General features: G+C 38.9%; 1 protein-coding gene across 3 annotated transcripts in view; it reads right to left on the minus strand.

The window, feature by feature from the left end:
* eIF5B (eukaryotic translation initiation factor 5B) overlaps positions 1-22,156 on the minus strand; it is a 501,408-nt gene that overhangs the window by 342,541 nt on the left and 136,711 nt on the right. For all 3 annotated transcript variants that reach the window (XM_067136000.2, XM_068225162.1, XM_067136001.2), the window contains exon 13: positions 14,227-14,350. In XM_067136000.2, coding sequence (XP_066992101.2) covers positions 14,227-14,350 — 124 coding nt within the window. The remainder of the gene's footprint in view (positions 1-14,226; positions 14,351-22,156) is intronic.

Here is a 22,156-nt window from a genome sequence, read left to right on the forward strand (position 1 = left end):
GACGTTCCGTTTTACTCTAGGCCCACTAGATGGCAGACCGAGTAAACCGAAACTCTCTTGGGCGTCTATGGCTGAGATTTAATGAATTTTGTCGGGTAAACACCAAATGTGTCACCAGAGATCTTTTACATGCCGACATCGTACGACATGGAGTGTCGAATGGACTTTTTTCCGCCCTTCAAAACTCCGACTACCTCTGCCGGGTTTGAACCAGCTATCTTGGGATCCGGAGGCCGACACTCTACCACTGATCCACAGAGGCAGCTAAACTATTCAATGACATAGCCACTTGCATATATATCAATGCGGCATTCAAACAGGTACATTCCGGTAACATAGATACGGAATGGGAAGATACTTACTCAGGGGAAATAGAAGCTGATATACAGTATAAGGGCATCATTCCACTTCCAGAACCACATGGTTATTGGTTTAGAGGGATTCAGACAACATGAGAATGTGACAAATACAGCCTGCCTCTGTGTCAAGTATCACCATTAGGGGGGTGGAGGTTTGAACCAACAACCTTATGACTCAATGAACAGAGAAATGATGTGATGGTATGTTTTCTAATATTATTGAAAATTTGAGTGCATTGTGATCAATAGCTTTTATTATTTTTTAACTTCTTCTGAAACAATATTTTCTGCTTCAATTTTTCCTAAATAATAGGTTGAAACCTGGGGATACACGGAATGAAAATGTGGGCGGGAAAGGGTAAATTTCAAAATGCAGTATATAGAAATATAATTACAGAAATAAGCTTACGTTGCATGATACCAATAGCTCACAGAAAAACCATATTTAACAAATGTGTAATCATGCATAAATTCATGTCCCCATCCCGAGGCGGTGCAACTTTTCTCAGACACAGCCCTAGAGGAAATCAGCTGAATATGCCATTTTTCCTCCTCTGCGAACCATGTGAACTTGCTGCTGTGGGGAGGCTTGCGTGTCCCAATGATGCAGATAGCCGAGCCGCAGGTGCAACCATATCGGATGGGTATCTGTTGAGAGACCAGACTAACGAACATGGCATCGTTGTGTTGATACTGCTATACGGCTGAAAGTAACGGGAAACTACAGCCGTAACTAACTCCCGAGGACATGCAGCTCTCTCTGTATGAATGATGTACTTCTGATCAATCAATCAATCAATACTGATCTGCATTTAGGGCAGTCGCCCAGGTGGCAGATTCCCTATCTGTTGCTTTCCTAGCCTTTTCCGAAATGATTTCAAAGAAATTGGAAATTTATTGAACATCTCCCTTGGTAAGTTATTCCAATCCCTAACTCCCCTTCCTATAAATGAATATTTGCCCCAGTTTGTCCTCTTGAATTCCAACTTTATCTTCATATTGTGATCTTTCCTACTTTTATAGACGCCATTCAAACCTATTCGTCTACTAATGTCATTCCACGCCATCTCTCCGCTGACAGCTCGGAACATACCACTTAGTCGAGCAGCTCTTCTTCTTTCTCTCAATTCTTCCCAACCCAAACATGGCAACATTTTTGTAACGCTACTCTTTTGTCGGAAATCACCCAGAACAAATCGAGCTGCTTTTCTTTGGATTTTTTCCAGTTCTTGAATCAGGTAATCCTGGTGAGGGTCCCATACACTGGAACCATACTCTAGTTGGGGTCTTACCAGAGACTTATATGCACTCTCCTTTACATCCTTACTACAACCCCTAAACACCCTCATAACCATGTGCAGAGATCGGTACCCTTTATTTACAATCCCATTTATGTGATTACCCCAGTGAAGATCTTTCCTTATATTAACACCTAGATACTTACAATGATCCCCAAAAGGAACTTTCACCCCATCAACGCAGTAATTAAAACTGAGAGGACTTTTCCTATTTGTGAAACTCACAACCTGACTTTTAGCCCCGTTTATCAACATACCATTGCCTGCTGTCCATCTCACAATATTTTCGAGGTCACGTTGCAGTTGCTCACAATCTTGTAACTTATTTATCACTCTATAGAGAATAACATCATCCGCAAAAAGCCTTACCTCCGATTCCACTCCTTTACTCATATCATTTATATATATAAGAAAACATAAAGGTCCGATAACACTGCCCTGAGGAACTCCCCTCTCAACTATTACAGGGTCAGACAAAGCTTCACCTACTCTAACTCTCTGAGATCTATTTTCTAGAAATATAGCAACCCATTCAGTCACTCTTTTGTCTAGTCCAATTTCACTCATTTTTGCCAGTAGTCTCCTATGATCCACCCTATCAAATGCTTTAGACATGTCAATCGCGATACAGTCCATTTGACCTCCAGAATCCAAGATATCTGCTATATCTTGCTGGAATCCTACAAGTTGAGCTTCAGTGGAATAACCTTTCCTAAAACCAAATTGCCTTCTATCGAACCAGTTATTAATTTCACAAACATGTCTAATATAATCAGAAAGAATGCCTTCCCAAAGCTTACATACAATGCATGTCAAACTTACTGGCCTGTAATTTTCAGCTTTATGTCTATCACCCTTTCCTTTATACACAGGGGCTACTATAGCAACTCTCCATTCATCTGGTATAGCTCCTTCGGCCAAACAATAATCAAATAAGTACTTCAGATATGGTACTATATCCCAACCCATTGTCTTTAGTATATCCCCAGAAATCTGATCAATTCCAGCCGCTTTTCTAGTTTTCAATTTTTGTATCTTATTGTAAATGTCATTGTTATCATAAGTAAATTTTATTACTTCTTTGGCCTTAGTCTCTTCCTCTATCTCAACATTATCCTTGTAACCAACAATCTTTACATACTGCTGACTGAATACTTCTGCCTTTTGAAAATCCTCACAAACACACTCTCCTTGTTCATTAATTATTCCTGGAATGTCCTTCTTGGAACCTGTTTCTGCCTTAAAATACCTATACAGACCCTTCCATTTTTCACTAAAATTTGTATGACTGCCAATTATGCTTGCCATCATGTTATCCTTAGCTGCCTTCTTTGCTAGATTCAATTTTCTAGTAAGTTCCTTCAATTTCTCCTTACTTCCACAGCCATTTCTAACTCTATTTCTTTCCAGTCTGCACCTCCTTCTTAGTCTCTTTATTTCTCTATTATAATAAGGTGGGTCTTTACCATTTCTTACCACCCTTAAAGGTACAAACCTGTTTTCGCATTCCTCAACAATTTCTTTAAACCCATCCCAGAGTCTGTTTACATTTTTATTTACCGTTTTCCACCGATCATAGTTACTTTTTAGAAACTGCCTCATACCTGCTTTATCAGCCATATGGTACTGCCTAACAGTCCTACTTTTAAGACCTTCCTTTCTATCACATTTATTTTTAACTACCACAAAAACAGCTTCATGATCACTAATACCATCTATTACTTCAGTTTCCCTATAGAGCTCATCTGGTTTTATCAGCACCACATCCAAAATATTTTTCCCTCTGGTTGGTTCCATCACTTTCTGAATCAGCTGTCCTTCCCATATTAACTTATTTGCCATTTGTTGGTCATGCTTCCTGTCGTTCGCATTTCCTTCCCAATTGACATCTGGCAAATTCAGATATCCCGCTACAATCACATTTCTTTCCATGTCGTTTCCCACATAGCTGACTATCCTATCAAATAATTCTGAATCCGCATCAGTGCTACCCTTTCCCGATCTGTACACTCCAAATATATCAAGTTGCCTATTATCTTTAGAAATGAGCCTTACACCTAGAATTTCATGTGTCTCATCTTTAACTTTTTCGTAGCTTACAAATTCTTCTTTCACCAGAATGAAAACTCCCCCTCCCACCTTTCCTATCCTATCTCTACGATACACACTCCAGTGCCGTGAGAAAATTTCTGCATCCATTATATCATTTCTCAGCCATGATTAAACTCCTATTACAATATCTGGTAAATATATATCTATTAAATTACTTAATTCTATTCCTTTCTTTACAATACTTCTACAGTTCAACACTAACAATTTTATGTCATCCCTACTTGATTTCCAGTTCCCTGTTCCCTTATCACCGCTCCCTAGGCCATCCCGTTTCCCTGAATGTACCTCCCTATTACCCTTCCAAACAAATTTCCTAACTTATACGTACCACTGCGGTTTAAATGAAGGCCATCCGAGCGCAGATCCCTATCTCCTACCCACCCATTAGGATCTAGAAATTTCACTCCCAGTTTCCCACATACCCACTCCATAGTCTCATTTAAATCCCCAATCACCCTCCAGTCAGTATTCCTCGTACACAGTATTCCACTAATAATCTCCGCTTTCTTAAACTTCACCCGTGCTGCATTTACCAGATCCCACACATCTCCAACTATGTTGGTACTTATATCAGCTTGCCTTACGTTGTTGGTACCAACGTGAAACACTACCACCTTCTCCTTCCCCTCCTCCCTCTCTTCTACTTTCCTCAACATCTGCCTCAACCTAATTCCTGGAAAACATTCTACCCTGGTTCCCTTTCCTCCACACACTTTCCCCACGTGTCTAACGATGGAATCCCCCATGACCAGAGCCTCAACCCTACCCACCTCATTTGATCCCCTCCCCTCCTGGTCAGCCCTATCTTTCCTGATAGCTGCAGAAGCTACTTCCTCCTCCCTTTTCTCCTTCCCATGACCCTGTTCCACCTGTCTTTTCCTCCCGGGTAAAATATTCCGGAGGTAAACTAGTCCCCCATTCGGATCTCCGGGTGGGGACTACACGAGAGGGGGCGATCATGAGGAAGATGGATACTGACATTCTGTGAGTTGGAGCGTGGAATGTTAGAAGTTTGAATCGTTGTGGTAGGTTAGAGAATCTGAAAAGGGAGATGGATAGGCTAAAGTTAGATGTAGTTGGTATTAGTGAAGTACGTTGGCAGGAAGAACAAGATTTTTGGTCAGGCGACCACCAAATTATCAACACAAAATCAAACAGGGGAAATGCAGGAGTTGGTTTAATAATGAATAAGAAAATAGGGCAGCGGGTAAACTACTACGACCAGCATAGTAAAATAATTATTGTCGTCAAGATAGACACCAAAACAATGCCCACCACAATAGTGCAGGTCTATATGCCTACTAGTTCAGCGAATGATGAAGAAATCGAAAGAATATATGAAGAGACAGAATATTTAATACAATATGTAAAAGGTGACGAGAATCTAATTGTGATGGGAGACTGGAATGCAGTGATAAGCCAAGGGAGAGAAGGAAGTACAGTAGGAGAATATTGATTGGGACAAAGGAATGAAAGAGGAAGTCGGCTGGTTGAATTGTGCACTGATCATAATTTAGTCCTTGCCAATACTTGGTTCAAACACCACAAATGACTGCTGTATACGTGGACGAGACCTGGAGACACTGGAAGGTATCAAATAGACTTCATTATGATTAGGCAGAGATTCAGAAACCAGGTGTTGGATTGCAAAACTTTCCCAGGAGTAGGTGTGGACTCTGACCACACCTTGTTGGTCGTGAAATGCCATCTGAAGTTGAAGAAATAGAAGAAAGGAAAGAATGCAAAAAGATGGGATCTAGACAAGCTGAAAGAAAAGAGTGTGAGGGATTGTTTCAAAGAACATGTTGCACAAGGACTAAATGAAAAGGCTGAAGGAAACACTATAGAGGAAGAGTGGAGAGTCATGAAAAATGAAGTCAGTAGGGCTGCTGAAGAAACGTTAGGAAGGAAGAAAAGATCAACTAAGAATCAGTGGATAACTCAGGAGTTACTAGACCTGATTGATGAATGACGAAAATACAAGAATGCTAGAAATGAACAGGGCAGAAAAGAATACAGGCGATTAAAGAATGAAGTGGATAGAAAGTGCAAGGTAGCTAAGGAAGAATGGCTGAAGGAGAAGTGCAAGGACGTCGAAGGCTGTATGGTCCTGGGAAAGGTAGATGCTGCATACAAGAAAATCAAGGAAACCTTTAGAGAAAGGAAATCTAGGTGTATGAATATTAAGAGCTCAGATGGAAAGCCACTTCTAGGGAAAGAAAACAAAGCAGAGAGATGACAGGAGCATATCCAATAGTTGTATCAAGGTAAAGTAGATAATTTGGTTCTGGAACATGAAGAGGCTGATGATGCTGATGAAATGGGAGACTCAATTTTGAGGTCAGAGTTTGACAGAGCTGTGAGTGACCTCAATAGGAACAAGGCACCTGGAATTGATGACATTTCCTCTGAATTACTGACTGCCTTAGGAGAAACCAGCATGGCAAGGTTATTTCATTTAGTGTGCAAGATGTATGAGACAGGAGAAGTCCCATCCGATTTTTGGAAGAATGTTGTTATACCTATTCCCAAGAAAGCTGGTGCTGACAGGTGTGAAAACTACCGCACCATTAGTATAGTATCTCATGCCTGCAAAATTTTAACACGTATTATTTACAGAAGAATGGAAAAACAAGTTGAAGCTGAGTTGGGAGAAGATCAATTTGGCTTCAGAAGAAATGTAGGAACACGTGAAGCAATCCTGACTTTACGTCTGATCTTAGAGGATTGAATCGAGGAGGACAAGCCCACGTACATGGCATTCATAGATCTAGAAAAGGCATTCGATAATGTTGATTGGACCAAGGTATTTATGATTCTGAAGATGATAGGGATCAGATACCGAGAACGAAGAATTATCTACAATCTGTATAAAAATCAGTCTGCAGTGATAAGAATCGAGGGCTTTGAAAAAGAAGCAGCAATCCAGAAAGGAGTGAGGCAAGGCTGCAGTTTGTCCCCTCTCCTTTTCAATGTTTACATAGAACAGGCAGTAAAGGAAATCAAAGAGAAATTTGGAAAGGGAATCACAGTCCAAGGAGAGGAAATCAAAACCTTGAGATTTGCCGATGATATTGTTATTTTATCTGAGACTGCAGAAGATCTCGAGAAGTTGCTGAATGGTATGGATGAAGTCTTGGGTAAGGAGTACAAGATGAAAATAAATAAGTCCAAAACAAAAGTAATGGAGTGCAGTCGAACGAAGGCAGGTGATGTAGGAAATATTAAATTAGGAAATGAAGTCTTAAAGGAAGTGGATGAATATTGTTACCCGGGAAGAGAGTGATGAAGAATGTCTCACAATTTGGAACAGGATTTTTGGTCAGCCTTAAAATAATAAACTCAGTTCAAGAATTCAGATCACAGTCTCCACGACTCTCAACGCTCACCTTAAAGGCATCTAATAAAATCTATACTATAATGAATGCCCATGCTCCCACTAATGATAAAAACAACTCCTCAAAAGACCAGGAGGAAACAGGAGAATTTTGGGACCTATTGGACCAGACCATAGATAACATCCCCAAACACCATATAAAATTATTAATAGGCGACTTCAACACTCAACTAGGCAGAGAAAGAAAATACCGTGACATCATCGGAAAATGGCCAGCACACAAGAAAACAAATAAAAATGGAGAGAGACTAGTTGACCTGTGTAAAAACCATAATTTAATCTCAAAATCTACATGTTTTAAGAGGAAACCTCAAAAACTCAAAACATGGAAACACCCTGACTACACTAAAGGAGAATGGCAACTGGACCACGTCTGCATGGACAAATACCACCACAAAGAGATCTATAACGTCAAAGTCCTCCGAGGAATAGACACAGGTTCAGATCACTACGTAGTTAAAATTAAAATTAATCTCACTCCCCAGAGGAGACAACAAAAGCAAGCCCTTGAAACTAAAAGAAAAATAGATCCTACCCAGCTAATCAACAACAAAAATTATCAGAAAGCAACTGAAAAAATAAAAATCACAGACAAACTTGAAGACTTAGTACACAACCTTAAACAAATTGCAGAAGACCTAGCTCCAATTAAACCACGTAAAAAACACCAATGGTGGAACAGTGAATGTGATGAAACAGTGGAGAAAAGACATCAGGCATGGCTATTACATCAGTCCCAAAAGACAGAAATATCCTATCAAAAGCTAGTAAAACAGAGAAAAGAAACTACCCAAGTCTTAAGAAGAATAATAAGACAACATCATAAGGACACCCTGCAGTTAATTGAAGAACAGTTCAGTAAAACTAAATCAAGGGACTACTACAAAACCTTCAGAAAGCAGCTCCAAAAATATGAACCCCCGACCCTACTGATGAAGGATGAAGATGGTAAGCTGGCCCATAACAATAAAGACAATGCAGAAATTCTGGCTAAACATTTCAACAAGCTTTTAAATTGTGAGGAACCTACAGAACTCCTTCATTTGGACACCAACACCCCGATAAAAACATCACCAGAAAACATCAATCCCCCCACAATAAAGGAAGTCTACCAAGCTCTGAATAAATTAAAAAACTACAAAGCGCCAGGAGAAGATCAGACCTTTGCGGAAATCTGGAAATATGCAGGAACCTCAGCAAAAGTTGCCCTCCATCAACAACTTGTCTCTATCTGGATTAAAGAATAACTACCAGAACACTGGACAACAGCCCTCATTCATCCTCTGCACAAAAAAGGGGACAAAACCGACCCTAATAACTACAGGGGAATCTCGCTCCTAGACATAACATACAAAATATTTTCAATAATCATCCTTAATAGGATAAGTTTACAACTTGAGAAAGAACTAGGAGAATATCAAGGAGGTTTCAGACCCTGGAGGAGCTGTCCTGATCAGATCATGAGTCTTAAGTTGATAATGGACTATAACAGGAGAAGAAACAGAGATATGGTGATAACATTTGTAGATTTCAAGAAAGCTTATGATTGCATCCATAGAGAATCTCTGTTTAAAATTTTAAGACACCTTGGACTACACCCCAAATTAATAAACATGATAAAATTGACTCTCACCAATACCAAGTCAAAAGTGAAGTTTAGGGGTGAAACATCAGAGACATTTGAAATTAAAACTGGACTACGGCAGGGAGATGGGCTCTCACCACTATTATTTAACTGTGCTCTAGAAATGGTAATGAGGGAATGGTTTAGAAAATGTCCCCCCAAAATAAAGATTGGCCGAAAAATCAAAACAAATTGCCTGGGTTTTGCTGACGATTTAGCATTACTGGCAGTGGACATAAAAGAAGCAAAAACCCAGATATCAGAACTTCAAAACATTGCAAATAAAATTGGCCTCAAAATATCATTTGAAAAAACAGAAATTATGCCCCAAAAACCAACACAGCTAAAAGAAGTCACCATAAATGGTAATAAAATCAAAATAGTAACTCAGTTTAAATATCTTGGAGAAGTAATAACACATAACTTAAATGAAAAAATCTCAATCCAAGTAAGAACAAATAGATTAGCTAAAGCACAAAAATTAACATGGGATATCTACAAAAAGAAATGTCTATCAATAAATACAAAAATAAAACACTACAACACAGTTATAAAACCGGAAGCTACATATGCAGCAGAAACACTCTTTTACCTGAATAAACAATCAAAGACTGACAGACTTCAGAAAATTGAAAGGAGGATTGGAAGAACCTGTATCAACAAAAAATATCAGAAAGATGGACAGTGGCGGTTAATACCTAACAAAGTCGTGTACAAAGAGCTAGAACCCATTACAGATACTATGCGTAAGAGGAGACTGGGATTCTTTGGACATATCATGAGGATGCAGGACTCGAGACTTCTGAAACAACTAGTACAACACAATCTCGTCTCAAAAAATACCACAACAGGATGTAAATGGATCAGAGAAGTAAGAGAGGATCTGAAGGAAATAGGCCTTACAACAGAAGACACCAAAAATAAGATAAAATTGAATACAAAACTCAAGAATACAAACCTCCGCTTTACCCTTACACAAAACAAACCAACAACACGCACATTTTCAACTGAGGAAAGGGCACGAAGATCGGAGCGTCTGAAGAAGTACTGGGAGGACCGCAAAGCCCGAACAATCCCTTCAAAGAGACCTGAACGACGGACTGACTAAAGTGATCCTATGTGGTCATAAAAGAAGAAGAAGAAGAAGAAGAAGAAGATAACTAACGATGGCAGAAGTAAGGACATAGAATGCAGACTAGCACAAGCAAGGAAGAGCTTTCTTAAGAAAAGAAATTTGCTCACTTCAAACATTGATATCGGAATTAGAAAGATGTTTTTGAAGACTTTCGTGTGGAGCGTGGCATTGTATGGAAGTGAAACATGGACGATAACTAGCTCAGAAAGAAAGAGAATAGAAGCTTTTGAAATGTGGTGTTACAGAAGAATGCTGAAGGTGAGATGGATAGATCGAATCACGAATGAAGAGATACTGAATTGAATTGGTGAGAGGAGATCGATTTGGCTAAATTTGACGAGAAGAGATAGAATGATAGGACACATCTTAAGACACCCAGGACTTGTTCAGTTGGTTTTTGAAGGAAGTGTAGGTGGTAAGAACGGTAGGGGTAGACCAAGGTATGAATATGACAAGCAGATTAGAGCAGATGTAGGATGCAATAATTACGTAGAAATGAAAAGATTAGCACAGGATAGGGTGGCATGGAGGGCTGCATCAAACCAGTCTATGGACTGATGACTCAAACAACAACATGCCATTTTTACCACATAACAGCCCTAATGCCAATCTTACATTTCTGGCAGTATCAGGAATCAGAAATTAAACCAGAAACCTGAGGACAGCGGGTATTAGTGCTAACCATTACACTAAGAACGAAAATTGTCATTCTTTGTTTAATAGTGTGTATTTTCATTCCCTGATCAATAGTGTTTTTTTTACACGCATGTTGTATTTATATTTTATTTATAATGAACTTGTGTGTTCGACAGACTGAAAAGCTTTTGAGTTAAATTTAACTGAGTCGACAATGGAAAGTATGGCTTCCTTCTTAACAAAACATTTACAGGGTTGATTGGTTCAGAGTGAATTGCATCAATAACAACTGAAATATGCTTACATTTGTCTCATGGAGAGCATCACGGGAACAATTAATCGCCACCCTAGCGGCATTTACCTTCGCTAAAATGTTATCGTATTAGAAATATGCCAGAACTATTTGAAGGGCTTAGTGGAAAAACGGGGTATCCCTCCTTTTGGTGAAAATTGAGCTAAGTGCATATTATGTGAGCTGGGTCCATCTGGCATCTGTTTATTGAACTATCAGAGTGCAGGATTGCTCTATGTCAATACTAAAAAGGATAAGATAACAGGCCTTACAGAGCAGTCTTACACTTCTGAGTGAAATACGTAAGTATCCCAAATCTCTCTGATACCTGGGTTCCGACTGGCTAAATGATTACCTAACCAACCAATGGGAGAGTAGGTTGCAAACCTGGGCTTATAATCAACATGGCTGACACAGAAAGTAGTGGTTTGTTTATAAATGAAGAAAATATAGAAATTAAAAGCAAAAAGAGGAAGAGAAATACAGAAAGATGGAAAGATAATAGCAGGAAGAAGGCACGTAACAGTGGAGAAGAATACATTGCACGCAGAGGTATGGTTATACCTGCTAAAGTGTATACCAGTATCCAGTGCTGTAAAACAGAATGGTGTGGCTACAAGGAGATTGCAAAAAACAGGAAGAACAAACTTTTTAATGCTTTTTATAAATTAGGAGATCGAAATACCCAAAATGCCTATCTTTTTGGCCTAGTTAAACGTGTTCCTTGTAAAAAACACTACCCTAAGGAGAGATTAAATGCTGAAGCGTCAAGAAGACATAACAGCTTTGAATATTATGTTAAAACAACAAATAACTTAGAGATCAGTTTGTGCAAATAGGCATTTATGTCAGTGCATGGAATCTCAAAGAAGCGATTGGATTATTTAAAAGGTACAGAGTACTTTTATTAAAAATAGTTATAAGTTTCCTAATATGCCTGATTAAGTTGAAGTTAATACAAAGGTTATCACCTCTATTTTTATACACATAAGATTACTCCAATATACAGTAATACAAAGCTGTTTTGAAATACTGTACGATTAAATATATTTATACATTGTAATTAAACTTATTAACAGAATATAGTCATTGTAAATATTAAGTTAGGTTATGTTTTATTACAGATGTTCCTCAAAATATGAATGGCGAGTTATGTTTACATACTCCGAAAGTGGATAGACGATGGAAGCATCACCACAGACGTCATAAGTGCAAAGATGATTATGTCGAGTTTGCGAAGAAGCACACTGGATTGTTTCCTAGATACAAATCTCATTATTCGCTTTCACAGAATATAAATAGGCATTATATCCTCAGTGTCGGTTCAGTCAAGGAAATGTAGCGAGTGTATGTCATCTACTGCCATGATAATGGAGCTGTTCCTTTAAAACTTCATAAATACAGATTCATGTTCAATAACTATTTCAACATAGGCTTCAAACTTCCACGAAGTGACACATGTAAAGTATGTGACGAAGCTGCAAATATCCCGCTTGAAGATATGGCATTAAGTCACCGTCTACATCTAAAGAAAGCTGACAAGGACTACAAAAGTCTATCTGAAGCAAAGAAAATGTCTCTCGACCTTGCATGTGACACGGTTATTACAATGGATTTACAACAAGCATTACTCACACTAATGATTTCAACCAAAGTTGTGTTTTATTTAAGACAGTTATGGACCTACAAATTTGGTGTTCACGTTTGTAACATAAGTGATGCATTTGTGTGTGTTTGGCCAGAGTGTATGGCAGGATGGGGAGCGGATGTAATAGGTAGTTGTTTGCTTCAAGTTATCCCCAAAATTAGAGGAAACATGAAACACCTGTTGTTTATAATGATTCTTGAGTGGGACAAAATAAGAACTTTCCCATTATGTGTGTGTGGATCTAGTGATTGAAATGGGCTGGTTTGAGAGCATAGAACATAGATTTTTGGTGCCTGGCCATACATATTTGCTTTGTGATGCAGATTTTGGCATTATTGAAAAGTTAAAGCGACGTATACAATACGTTTACACCCCTCAAGAATGGGCGAACCTGATCCGAAATGCAAGGAAAAAGAAACCGTTCACTGTAGTGGAAGTGCAGAAAGAGGATTTTGTTAGTTTAACTCCATTTTTAAAAAAAGCTAACAAAAAGAAACAAAACCCCTTCTGGCATAAGCATCGACTTCTAAAAGGCATCTGTTCTGAGGTTAAGGGAGGGCATAAAATGCATATACGGTTCACATACAGTGATATAGGCCACTATACTACCGTAAGTCTGCAGAAGGGTAAGGGAAGGGCACAGAAAATAAATGACACTGTTCTGGAACCAAAGTACTAATGGTAGGCCCATCAAAGTGGCTAAACTGTGTGATATGTTCATGTTGAAGTTTGTACCTCCCACTCACCATGGCTATTATCAGAATTTAAAATCAGACAATGGAAATTAAATAGAAGAAACAAATGACCTTGATGTTATTTAAGGTGTTTAATGTTCATGAGGTTATTTAGAGTTATTTTTTCTGTTGTATTTGAAAATCTGTGTTTTGTCTACAATATCATCTACATGTCAGTAGTCAAGTGAACGTTTTTTTTTTACAATAAAAATCAAGCTATTCTGCCCTACATTTGCAGGAAGTTAATACAGTTCCCACATAACTCAATCCTTAAAAATTTTTCTGATTCTTATCGTTTTGATAAAGTTACAGGCAATCTAATAAAATGCTAAATATCTCAAAAGTATACTTTGGAGGGTATCCCCATTTTCCACCAAGCCCTTCATTTCTTTCTGAAGACAACATTGTTGAATGTGTACATGAACATTAATCTCATTATCACCACTACTGATAAATAATTCACTACGTTTCCTCTATCGTGAAAGAGTAGGGTAGCTATTGAACTGTTGTTTCTCTTATTGCATTAGCAATTATTGCTCTATTGCTATTTCCTGCAAACTTTTTTCTTGTAAATGTGACCACTTTCTGCAAGATTGGAAGAATTAGGCTGATAGCTGTCATATAAAACAATCTGAAGCCACACTGTTATTATTTAGTTGGTCATGCAACACGCGGTGAGACTATAGCAGATTGTGTGGCGACACTGATAACTTACAATGTTCGCCACAAGCAGCACAGCGGTGCAATTTCTCCCATTAACGCATGGAGTCTATACTCCTCCTGTCTGAGGTATGTTAGCTAAGTACAGTATAAATGCAGAGCAACCACTGTATGCCTTAATCAAATTTTACAAAGTAAACATTATAAGAAAAATACCTATAATATCCAGGTGCATTATTGTTAGGAGGTAAGTAATATAAGTCAAGATCATTGTAAAATAAATTAAAATAAAGCACTTCTCAAATCCATGAAGATATACAGAAGTACAGACCTGTTCTGCAAACTGAACAATGGTTTCCTTCGTTCGCTGTTCAAACTCCAACTGAGTGTTTGGTGCCTGGCCTTTGATGATATCCCGAACATCCTTCCTGTTCATGGTTTGCCAGTCGTATAACCTGGTGGAAGAAACAAAACATCAATGATCTTCCTTCACAACATTTACAGCACAGTACTTTCACTTACAATTTATCATTTCTTTTTATGCTACTGTTTTTATTAAGTGGAGAAAAACAGCCAGCTGATAATGAAGATGAGCATATAAGAAATCAAAAGACTTGCTACTCACCATACGTATTATTTTGAAAATAAAATTTTCGGCAGATATGTAGAACTTTTAATCTTTAAAATGGCTTTCACGGCCGCAGATCTTAAAATCACGGAAATAAAACCAGGTTTTGGATGGTTAGGCCGTGGGCATTTGCAGAGTTTCATCCAGACGCACCATTTGGGCTCATCAGATGGACTGGCACACTCCTCCAAGATTCTGCTTAGCAACTACATGTTCCTGCTGAGTTAGCAAGTAGGGATTGCTAACCTGCTAAAGGAGAAGTGAATTTAAGATGTGCGGCTGTGAAAGCCATTTTTAAAATTGTACCTCCACGGGGAGAACAGAGAATTCAAACCATCCTATGAATGGCTAGGAGGGAAGTGAAAAAACTTGAGAAACCAAGTTTGAGAGGGGACAACGTGCCAGGTGGAATAAATGTGATAAGTGATAGATAAAAGCGGATGAATTAAAAATTTTAGAATAGCAGCATTCTCAATTTCTTCTCAATTTAGCGGTCTCATTCTCGAAGATTATTTCCAATGTTGGCTAGGTGTGTTTGCCTTATTTAAAATGTTGCAAGTGATAAATATCATTACTGATCTGTATTGAAGATAACTATATGTAGGATGCTAAATAGTTTCTTTAGGTGACATAATAAACTATTTAACATCCTACATTATTTTAAATAGTCGGGAGAGCAGTGACAAAATTGAGAAGCTGTGTTAGAGAAGTAACAGGTGCATGGTAAACTGTAAGTGACCATAGTGGAAACCATCAACGAAGTTCCAATCTGTAATGGAAAAAATGAGGTTGTGTGAGAAATTTGGGCTGATAAGTAAAAAGTGTAAAAATTGGTGTGAAGAAAGCGTTCAACTTACGGTAATGGAAAGGTGGTTGTCCTCTCAAACTGGCCTGGCCTTCTCAAAGTTAACGGTCCCGCTCGTAAGATCGAGTCTATTGTTGGCTCAGCTGTGTTTGCGAGGATGGGTGGAGTGGAGGGAGAAGAGCGGTGGAGGGCTAGTGGGGTGAGAGTGGGGGGTGAGGTGGAGAGGGGGGAGTGGTAGCGAGTTGGAGAGATGAAGGCAGATTTTGTTTTTATTATAGAAGTTCTAACAAATATATGGAATGAAAGTAGAATGTTCTTTTTTTCCGTTGATTTCATTTAATACGTGAGAGGGGTTCATAAACTGATCTAAATCGATGTGTATGGTCTCGAGAACGTTGAGTAAGGTGCCTTTTTGCTCATAATGCAAGATCTTAAGATCTTTATCTATTGATGTGTATTCGTGGCTGGATGCTTTGTGATGTTCACTCATAGCTGAAAAACAATTATATTTAAGAGCGTTGCGATGTTCGGCGTATTTTATGACAAAATTGCAGCCCATATGACTTGCATAGCTGGAATAGCTGGATTCTAATTTGTAAACTCTGGAGTTTAAATACTATTACTGATGATGTTATTGTTATTGTTATTGTTATTGTTGACAGTGTGTGTATTGATAATGAGTTTGGAGTTGGTATGGGAGGTTCTAAACACTATTTTGATTTTGTGTTTTTTAAAAACATTAGAAATTTGGTAAATGCTAGTATTATTGAAAGTGAATGTGGAAAATTTTTCTTTAGGAGTGGAATCTTTTTCTAGGTTAGTCTTGGGTCTGCTCTTATATCTCTTGATTCTGCTGATGAAGGTTCTACTGAAACCGTAGGAGGGTAATGCCTCTGTAATTTTCACTTTTCCTTCTACTCCCTTTCTAAAAGATAGGAACTATCATCCATTTTGTCCAATCTTCAGGTCAGGTCAGCAAAAGCACTACCCAAGATCCATAAAGCCGACACCCCCATAAGACCCATCATCAATTTTAGAAATAGTCCGACCTATGAGGTATCCCAGTTCATTCACAAATTCCTCAAATCACACTATCGTTTTCAAGCCAATACATAGGAAAAGAATTCCATAGAATTTTGCAAAAAATTAAACAATTTAATTTATCCAAACACCATACTCTTCATTCATTTGATATTACTAACATGTATGCTAATGTGCCTGTTAACACCACCATACAATCGATCAAGAACAATCTTTCCAAATTCAGCAATTTATGTATAGGCAAAATAGATGAATTTATTCGGATTCTGAAGTTTACATTGAGTAACAATTTCTTCACTTTCAATAATGTCATTTACCAACAGATAGGTCTTCCCATGGGGTAACTAGCTTCAGGGATCCTTGTGGGTACATTGATAATTTAGAACATTCTCACATCACTGGTAAAATTAACGGCATTCAACACTGGACACGATTTGTAGATGACACGTTTGTTGTTTTAGACTCCCGTGTTACTAATAGCAACACAGTACTTGAATCTCTCAACTCCACTGACCCACATATAAAATTCAGCATAGAGGCAGAAAACAATAAAGCCCTCAAATACCTGGACTTAACCATTATGCGCAACTGCAACAGCACTATATCCTTTAATCTTCTTCTTCTTCTTTAGCGTTTGTCCCGCCTGGTGGCAGGGTCCGCTGTATGGATTCGTTGTCTCCATTTAATTCGGTCACGGGCCACGTCAAGATGTAGTCTTACAGCTTTCAGGTCGTTGTGCACTGTATCGATCCACCGCTGTCTTGGTCGTCCCTTGGGCCTTTTTCCAGCGACTTCCAATGTATACGCTGACTTTGCCAGTGTATTGTCTTCTGCACGCAATACATGTCCAAACCAGCGCAGACGATTTTCCTGCATTTTCTTCTGGATTGGTGCAACGCCAAAGCGTTTCCTAATATTGTCATTTGAAATATGATCCAGTCTAGTGATGCCAGCTGTCCACCTAAACATCTTTGTCTCCATGAAGCTTAGTCGACGTTCTACCTCCTTCGTAGCAGGCCAACACTCGGTGCCGTAGAGAGCGACGGGACGGATAACAGTCCGGTAGATCTTAGATTTCAGATGGTCCTTCATCCGACGGTTGCAGGTGACGCCCGTTGTCATTCGCCACTTCAGCCAGGCTGCGTGTATACTTGTGTTGACCTCATCAGTAAGTCTGCCATCGGCAGAGAGTGTGGAGCCCAGATATTTAAATTTCTCTACTCGTGGTAGATCTTCACCATCAACGTGGATGGTTCCAACTTCTCGAGGATCTAATGTCATGTACTCTGTCTTCTTTTTGTTGAGGCGCAGGCCGTATTGCGCTAGTCGGTTGTTCCACTCTTCTGTTTGGCGCTGGAGATCAGACTTATTCTCAGCAGCCAACATGACATCATCAGCATAGAGAAGTGTCCATGGTATAGGCTTGTGCAGATCGGATGTAACAGTGTCCATCACAAGAATGAACAGCAGTGGTGATAAGGCAGAGCCTTGATGTACTCCTACAGACATGCGGAAATCATCGGACTCTCCTGTGGCAGCTTGAACATAACTCCTTGGTTCTACGTAGAGCATCTGTACCCACTTAACAAGGTGCTCTGGAATGCTATGTTCTCGTAGCGCTAACCAGATTAGGTCATGTGCCACCCGATCAAAGGCCTTCTCAATATCCAGAAAAGCGAGATGAAGAGGCTTATGTTTTTCATGGTGTTTCTCAACTAACAGCCGTGCAGCGTGGATTGCATCCATTGTGCCACAGTTTTTCACGAATCCAGCTTGGTTCATTGTAAGTTTAGCTATCTGGCGAATCCTTTTGTCGAGAATACGTTCGAAGATCTTCATCGCGTGGCTCAGAAGTCTGATTGGGCGATAATTAGAACAATCGGCAGGACTTCCCTTCTTCTTGAAGATTGGTATGGTAATGCTCCGTCGCCAATCTGATGGTATTTGACCTTCTTATCCTTTAATATATACATGAAACCCACCCACACCATCAATACCATACAACAAACTTCTCTGCACCCAGACATACATAAGAAAGCAGTTTACAATAGCATGGTACTCAGAGTATTAACAGTTCCTTTATCTCGCAAGAATTACAAAAAAGAAATTAATACTATTTACAATATGGCAGAATACAACGGTTTCAGTAGAACCTTCATCAGCAAAATCATCAACAGATATAAGAGCAGACCCAAGACTACCCTAGAAAAAGATTCTGCTCCTAAAGAAAAGTTTTCCACATTCACTTTCAATAATAGTAGCATTTACCAATTTCTAATATTTTCAAAAAACACAGCATCAAAATAGCGTTTAGAACCTCCCCACCAACTCCAAACTCATTTTCAATCCACACACTGTCAACAGTAACAATAACATTAATAACAGATATCTGACATCAGACTGAATGGGAACCGATCAGCAGAGGTGTGAGACAAGGTTGTGGACTTTCTCCTTTGTTGTTCATAATCTATAGAACAACATAATGCAGGAATTGAGGCATGAAAGGCATGGATCAATCCCAGTTAGCAGATATCTCACACATCTAGATGCCATACTCTTTGCTGATGATGTTGCATTGGTAGCATCATCAGAAGATTATCTTCAATGGTCAGTATTTAATCTCCAGAAAGTCTCTTTAAAATTCAACATGATCATTTCACCAGAAAGGAGAAAAATAATGGCCTTTAAGGAGAAGGACCCTAGCCCCAGTAAAATCTGTTTAGATAATAAAATTTTGAAAAGAGTCAACAAATTCAATTATCTGGGATACAGTTTATCTTACCAAGGGGAAATTGATATCTCTGCAAAAATATCCAAATTTACCAAAACAAAAGGAATTATACATCACATCATGAAGCCATCTCCTGTCCAAAAACACACTCACTTACGTCTTTATAACACTTTAGCCAGACCAACCCTTTGCTACGGCTGTGAGGCATGGACAATAAGAACTCAAAACATTTCCAGAATTACAGCATGCACAGAACAGCAGGCTATACAAAATGGGATCGCAGAAGAAATGAAGATGTGCTTAAGGGACTGAATGTGAAACCAGTAATCAATTACATCTATGATTGCCAAGAAAACTGGAAATGTCACGTTCAAAGGATGGAATCTGGAAGACTACCAAAGGAGATCCTACGCTACTAACGAAGAGGACACAGATCTATAGGACGTCCAATGAAGCGATGGAAAAAATACAAGACCGTAACGGGCCACATGGCCCAATATTTGGAAGGATGATGATGATGATGACATAACCTCTCCTGCCCTCTCACCTTCCCAGGATGAACAAACCTGTTTCCACAGATGACGCTCTGTTGACGGAGTCACGGAGGTATAACCATTACATCAGTTATGGAGAAAATGCTGTAATTTCAGCTAGTCCATTAGCTGAGGTGGCAGCCCCTCCAATTGTCTTACTTCCTTCAGGCTAGCAACCCGTCGGAAGGACATTTTATTGCTTTCAAGTCTTGCAAAAGGAAAAATGCAAGACTGTAACGGGACACATGGCCCAATACTTTGAAGGAAGACGACGACGACGATAGATATTTGAACTCCGGAGTTTACAAATTAGAATGCCAATCCTGTAATTCCAGCTATGTAGGTCAAATAGGCCGCAATTTTGTCATAAAGATACGCCAAACATTGCAACTCTCTCAAATATAATAGTTTTTCAGCTATGAGAGAACATCATAAAGCATCCAGCCACGAATACACATCAATAGATAAAGATCTTAAGATCTTGCATTATGAGCAAAAAGGCACCTTACTCAAGGTTCTCGAGAGCATACACATCGATTTAGATCAGTTTATGAACCTCTCTCACAATTTAAATGAAATCAACTAAAAAAAGAACATTCTACTTGAAACATTCATTCCATATACAGTAGAAGTCCGCTACAGCGAGTACGGCATATAACGAGAACCCCGTTCTAACGATAACCTTTGTCCGTCCTTTCAAAATTCCTATATTAAATTGTGTCTTATCCTTCGTTTATAGCGAGAACCCTATCACTGATGCGTCCGTTATTACGAGCGATTGTGCACGCTCAATTTTTTCCGTTGCCGATATTTATGCACCCAGCCATTATACTGCATGATATCAATCATCTTTGGTACCGTATCGCTTTCTTGCTATGCCCACCAGCAAGCTCTCTCGTCGACATTCGAAGGCAATGTCGGAGTCGATTAGTAATACCCACTGACTGCTCTTTCTCGAGGAAAATGAAAGAGGAGAACATGTTTTCGAAATAAATGCGTAAATAACGTGATCGATAACCATTGTTAACTCGTTAAAGATAAACGCTGAATAAACAATCGCTTAATTTTAATGCTAAATACCGCAATTAAGTAGGAATGAGATAGGCTTACACCTCAAGATATGGCAGATTGCATCATTGATTATGAGGTTAGTTTATATTTTCTCGCGTTCGTTAAATCACAGAAAGGTTATTATCATGTAAATTTACAGCGATAAGGTTATAATTTCTCTACTTCCACTTGAAGTATGCTTTCATCATACGTATAGTACAGATAAGTTAGGATGGGTGACGCTATTTGAATAACAAAACTGAAACATTCACCACAAAATGCGATCGATCATCTTCGATACGGTATAGTTTTTGCGCTATGTGCAATTGCGAGCTCTCTCGTCAACATTCGAAGGTGATATTGGAGTCGATTAGTAATACCCGTCGACTGCTGTTCTCGAAAAAAAAAAAAAAATTCAAAAAGAAAGAGGATAACACGTTTTCGTAATAAATTGCGCAAATAACGTGGCCGATAGCAGTTGTTAACTCGTTAAAAATAAAGGCTGAAGTAAACGACCTCTTAATTTTAATGGTATACCGTATACTGAAATGAAGTAAGAAAGTGATATCCTCAAGATATGGCAGGGTACATCACTGATTTCAGAGGATAGTTCATATTTTCTCGCGTCTAGTTAAATTTCGGGAAGATATTCTCATGTCAATTTTTAGCGAGGGGGTTATCATTTCTCTACATGTGTTTCAAATATGTTTTCATGATACATATACGGTTAGGTTAGTTAGGTGATGCCGTTTGAAGAAGAAAAACTGAAATGTTTGCCACAGAGACCTCTGGAGTGATACCGTATTTCTCCAAATCCAAGACAACGTTTTTTTTCTCAGAATCTCATGTGAAAAATCAAGGGTCATTTTGCATTCGCGGCCTGATATTAATGAACACCACTGACAATACCGCAGTAACCACGCTGTTTCTTTTCATCCCTACGCGCGAGCACACAAAACTCGTTGACAATAAACGACCACCTCTTTATCATAGCCCTACATCGCTAGCCGTGGCGACCAGTCGGACAGTGACTATGTGTAACGTCACTGGATCTCGGGAAATAGTGAAGAGAGAATGACATTCTATTATCCTCTACAAAAACGTTTCTCAAATCTGCAGAATGTCATCTAAACATGCAAGCCTTTGAATTCTTAGAAAGGCTACGACTACTCAGTAGCAGAGTTATAACGTGTCTGCTGTACCTGACGCTTAATAAAATTAAGCTTTATAGATAGCAGGAATATTTTCGTGATGGATCGTCGTATTGTAAAGATACGTAGAACATATTTTCGGCAAATTTTCAACAGGTTCTCGTCGATGTTATGATGCCAATTTTAAGTCGAGGGCTATTAAACACTCGGAAATGTATAATAATTGTGCAGCCGCAAGAAAATACGGCATAGGCCTAACCAAAGCCAATATTCGATGTTACCGTGTAGACAAAGATGGCTTAAAAATGCATACTGCACAAAA

This window comes from Anabrus simplex, chromosome 1, assembly GCF_040414725.1.
Source record: "Anabrus simplex isolate iqAnaSimp1 chromosome 1, ASM4041472v1, whole genome shotgun sequence".
NCBI classification, from domain to species: Eukaryota; Metazoa; Arthropoda; class Insecta; order Orthoptera; family Tettigoniidae; genus Anabrus; species Anabrus simplex.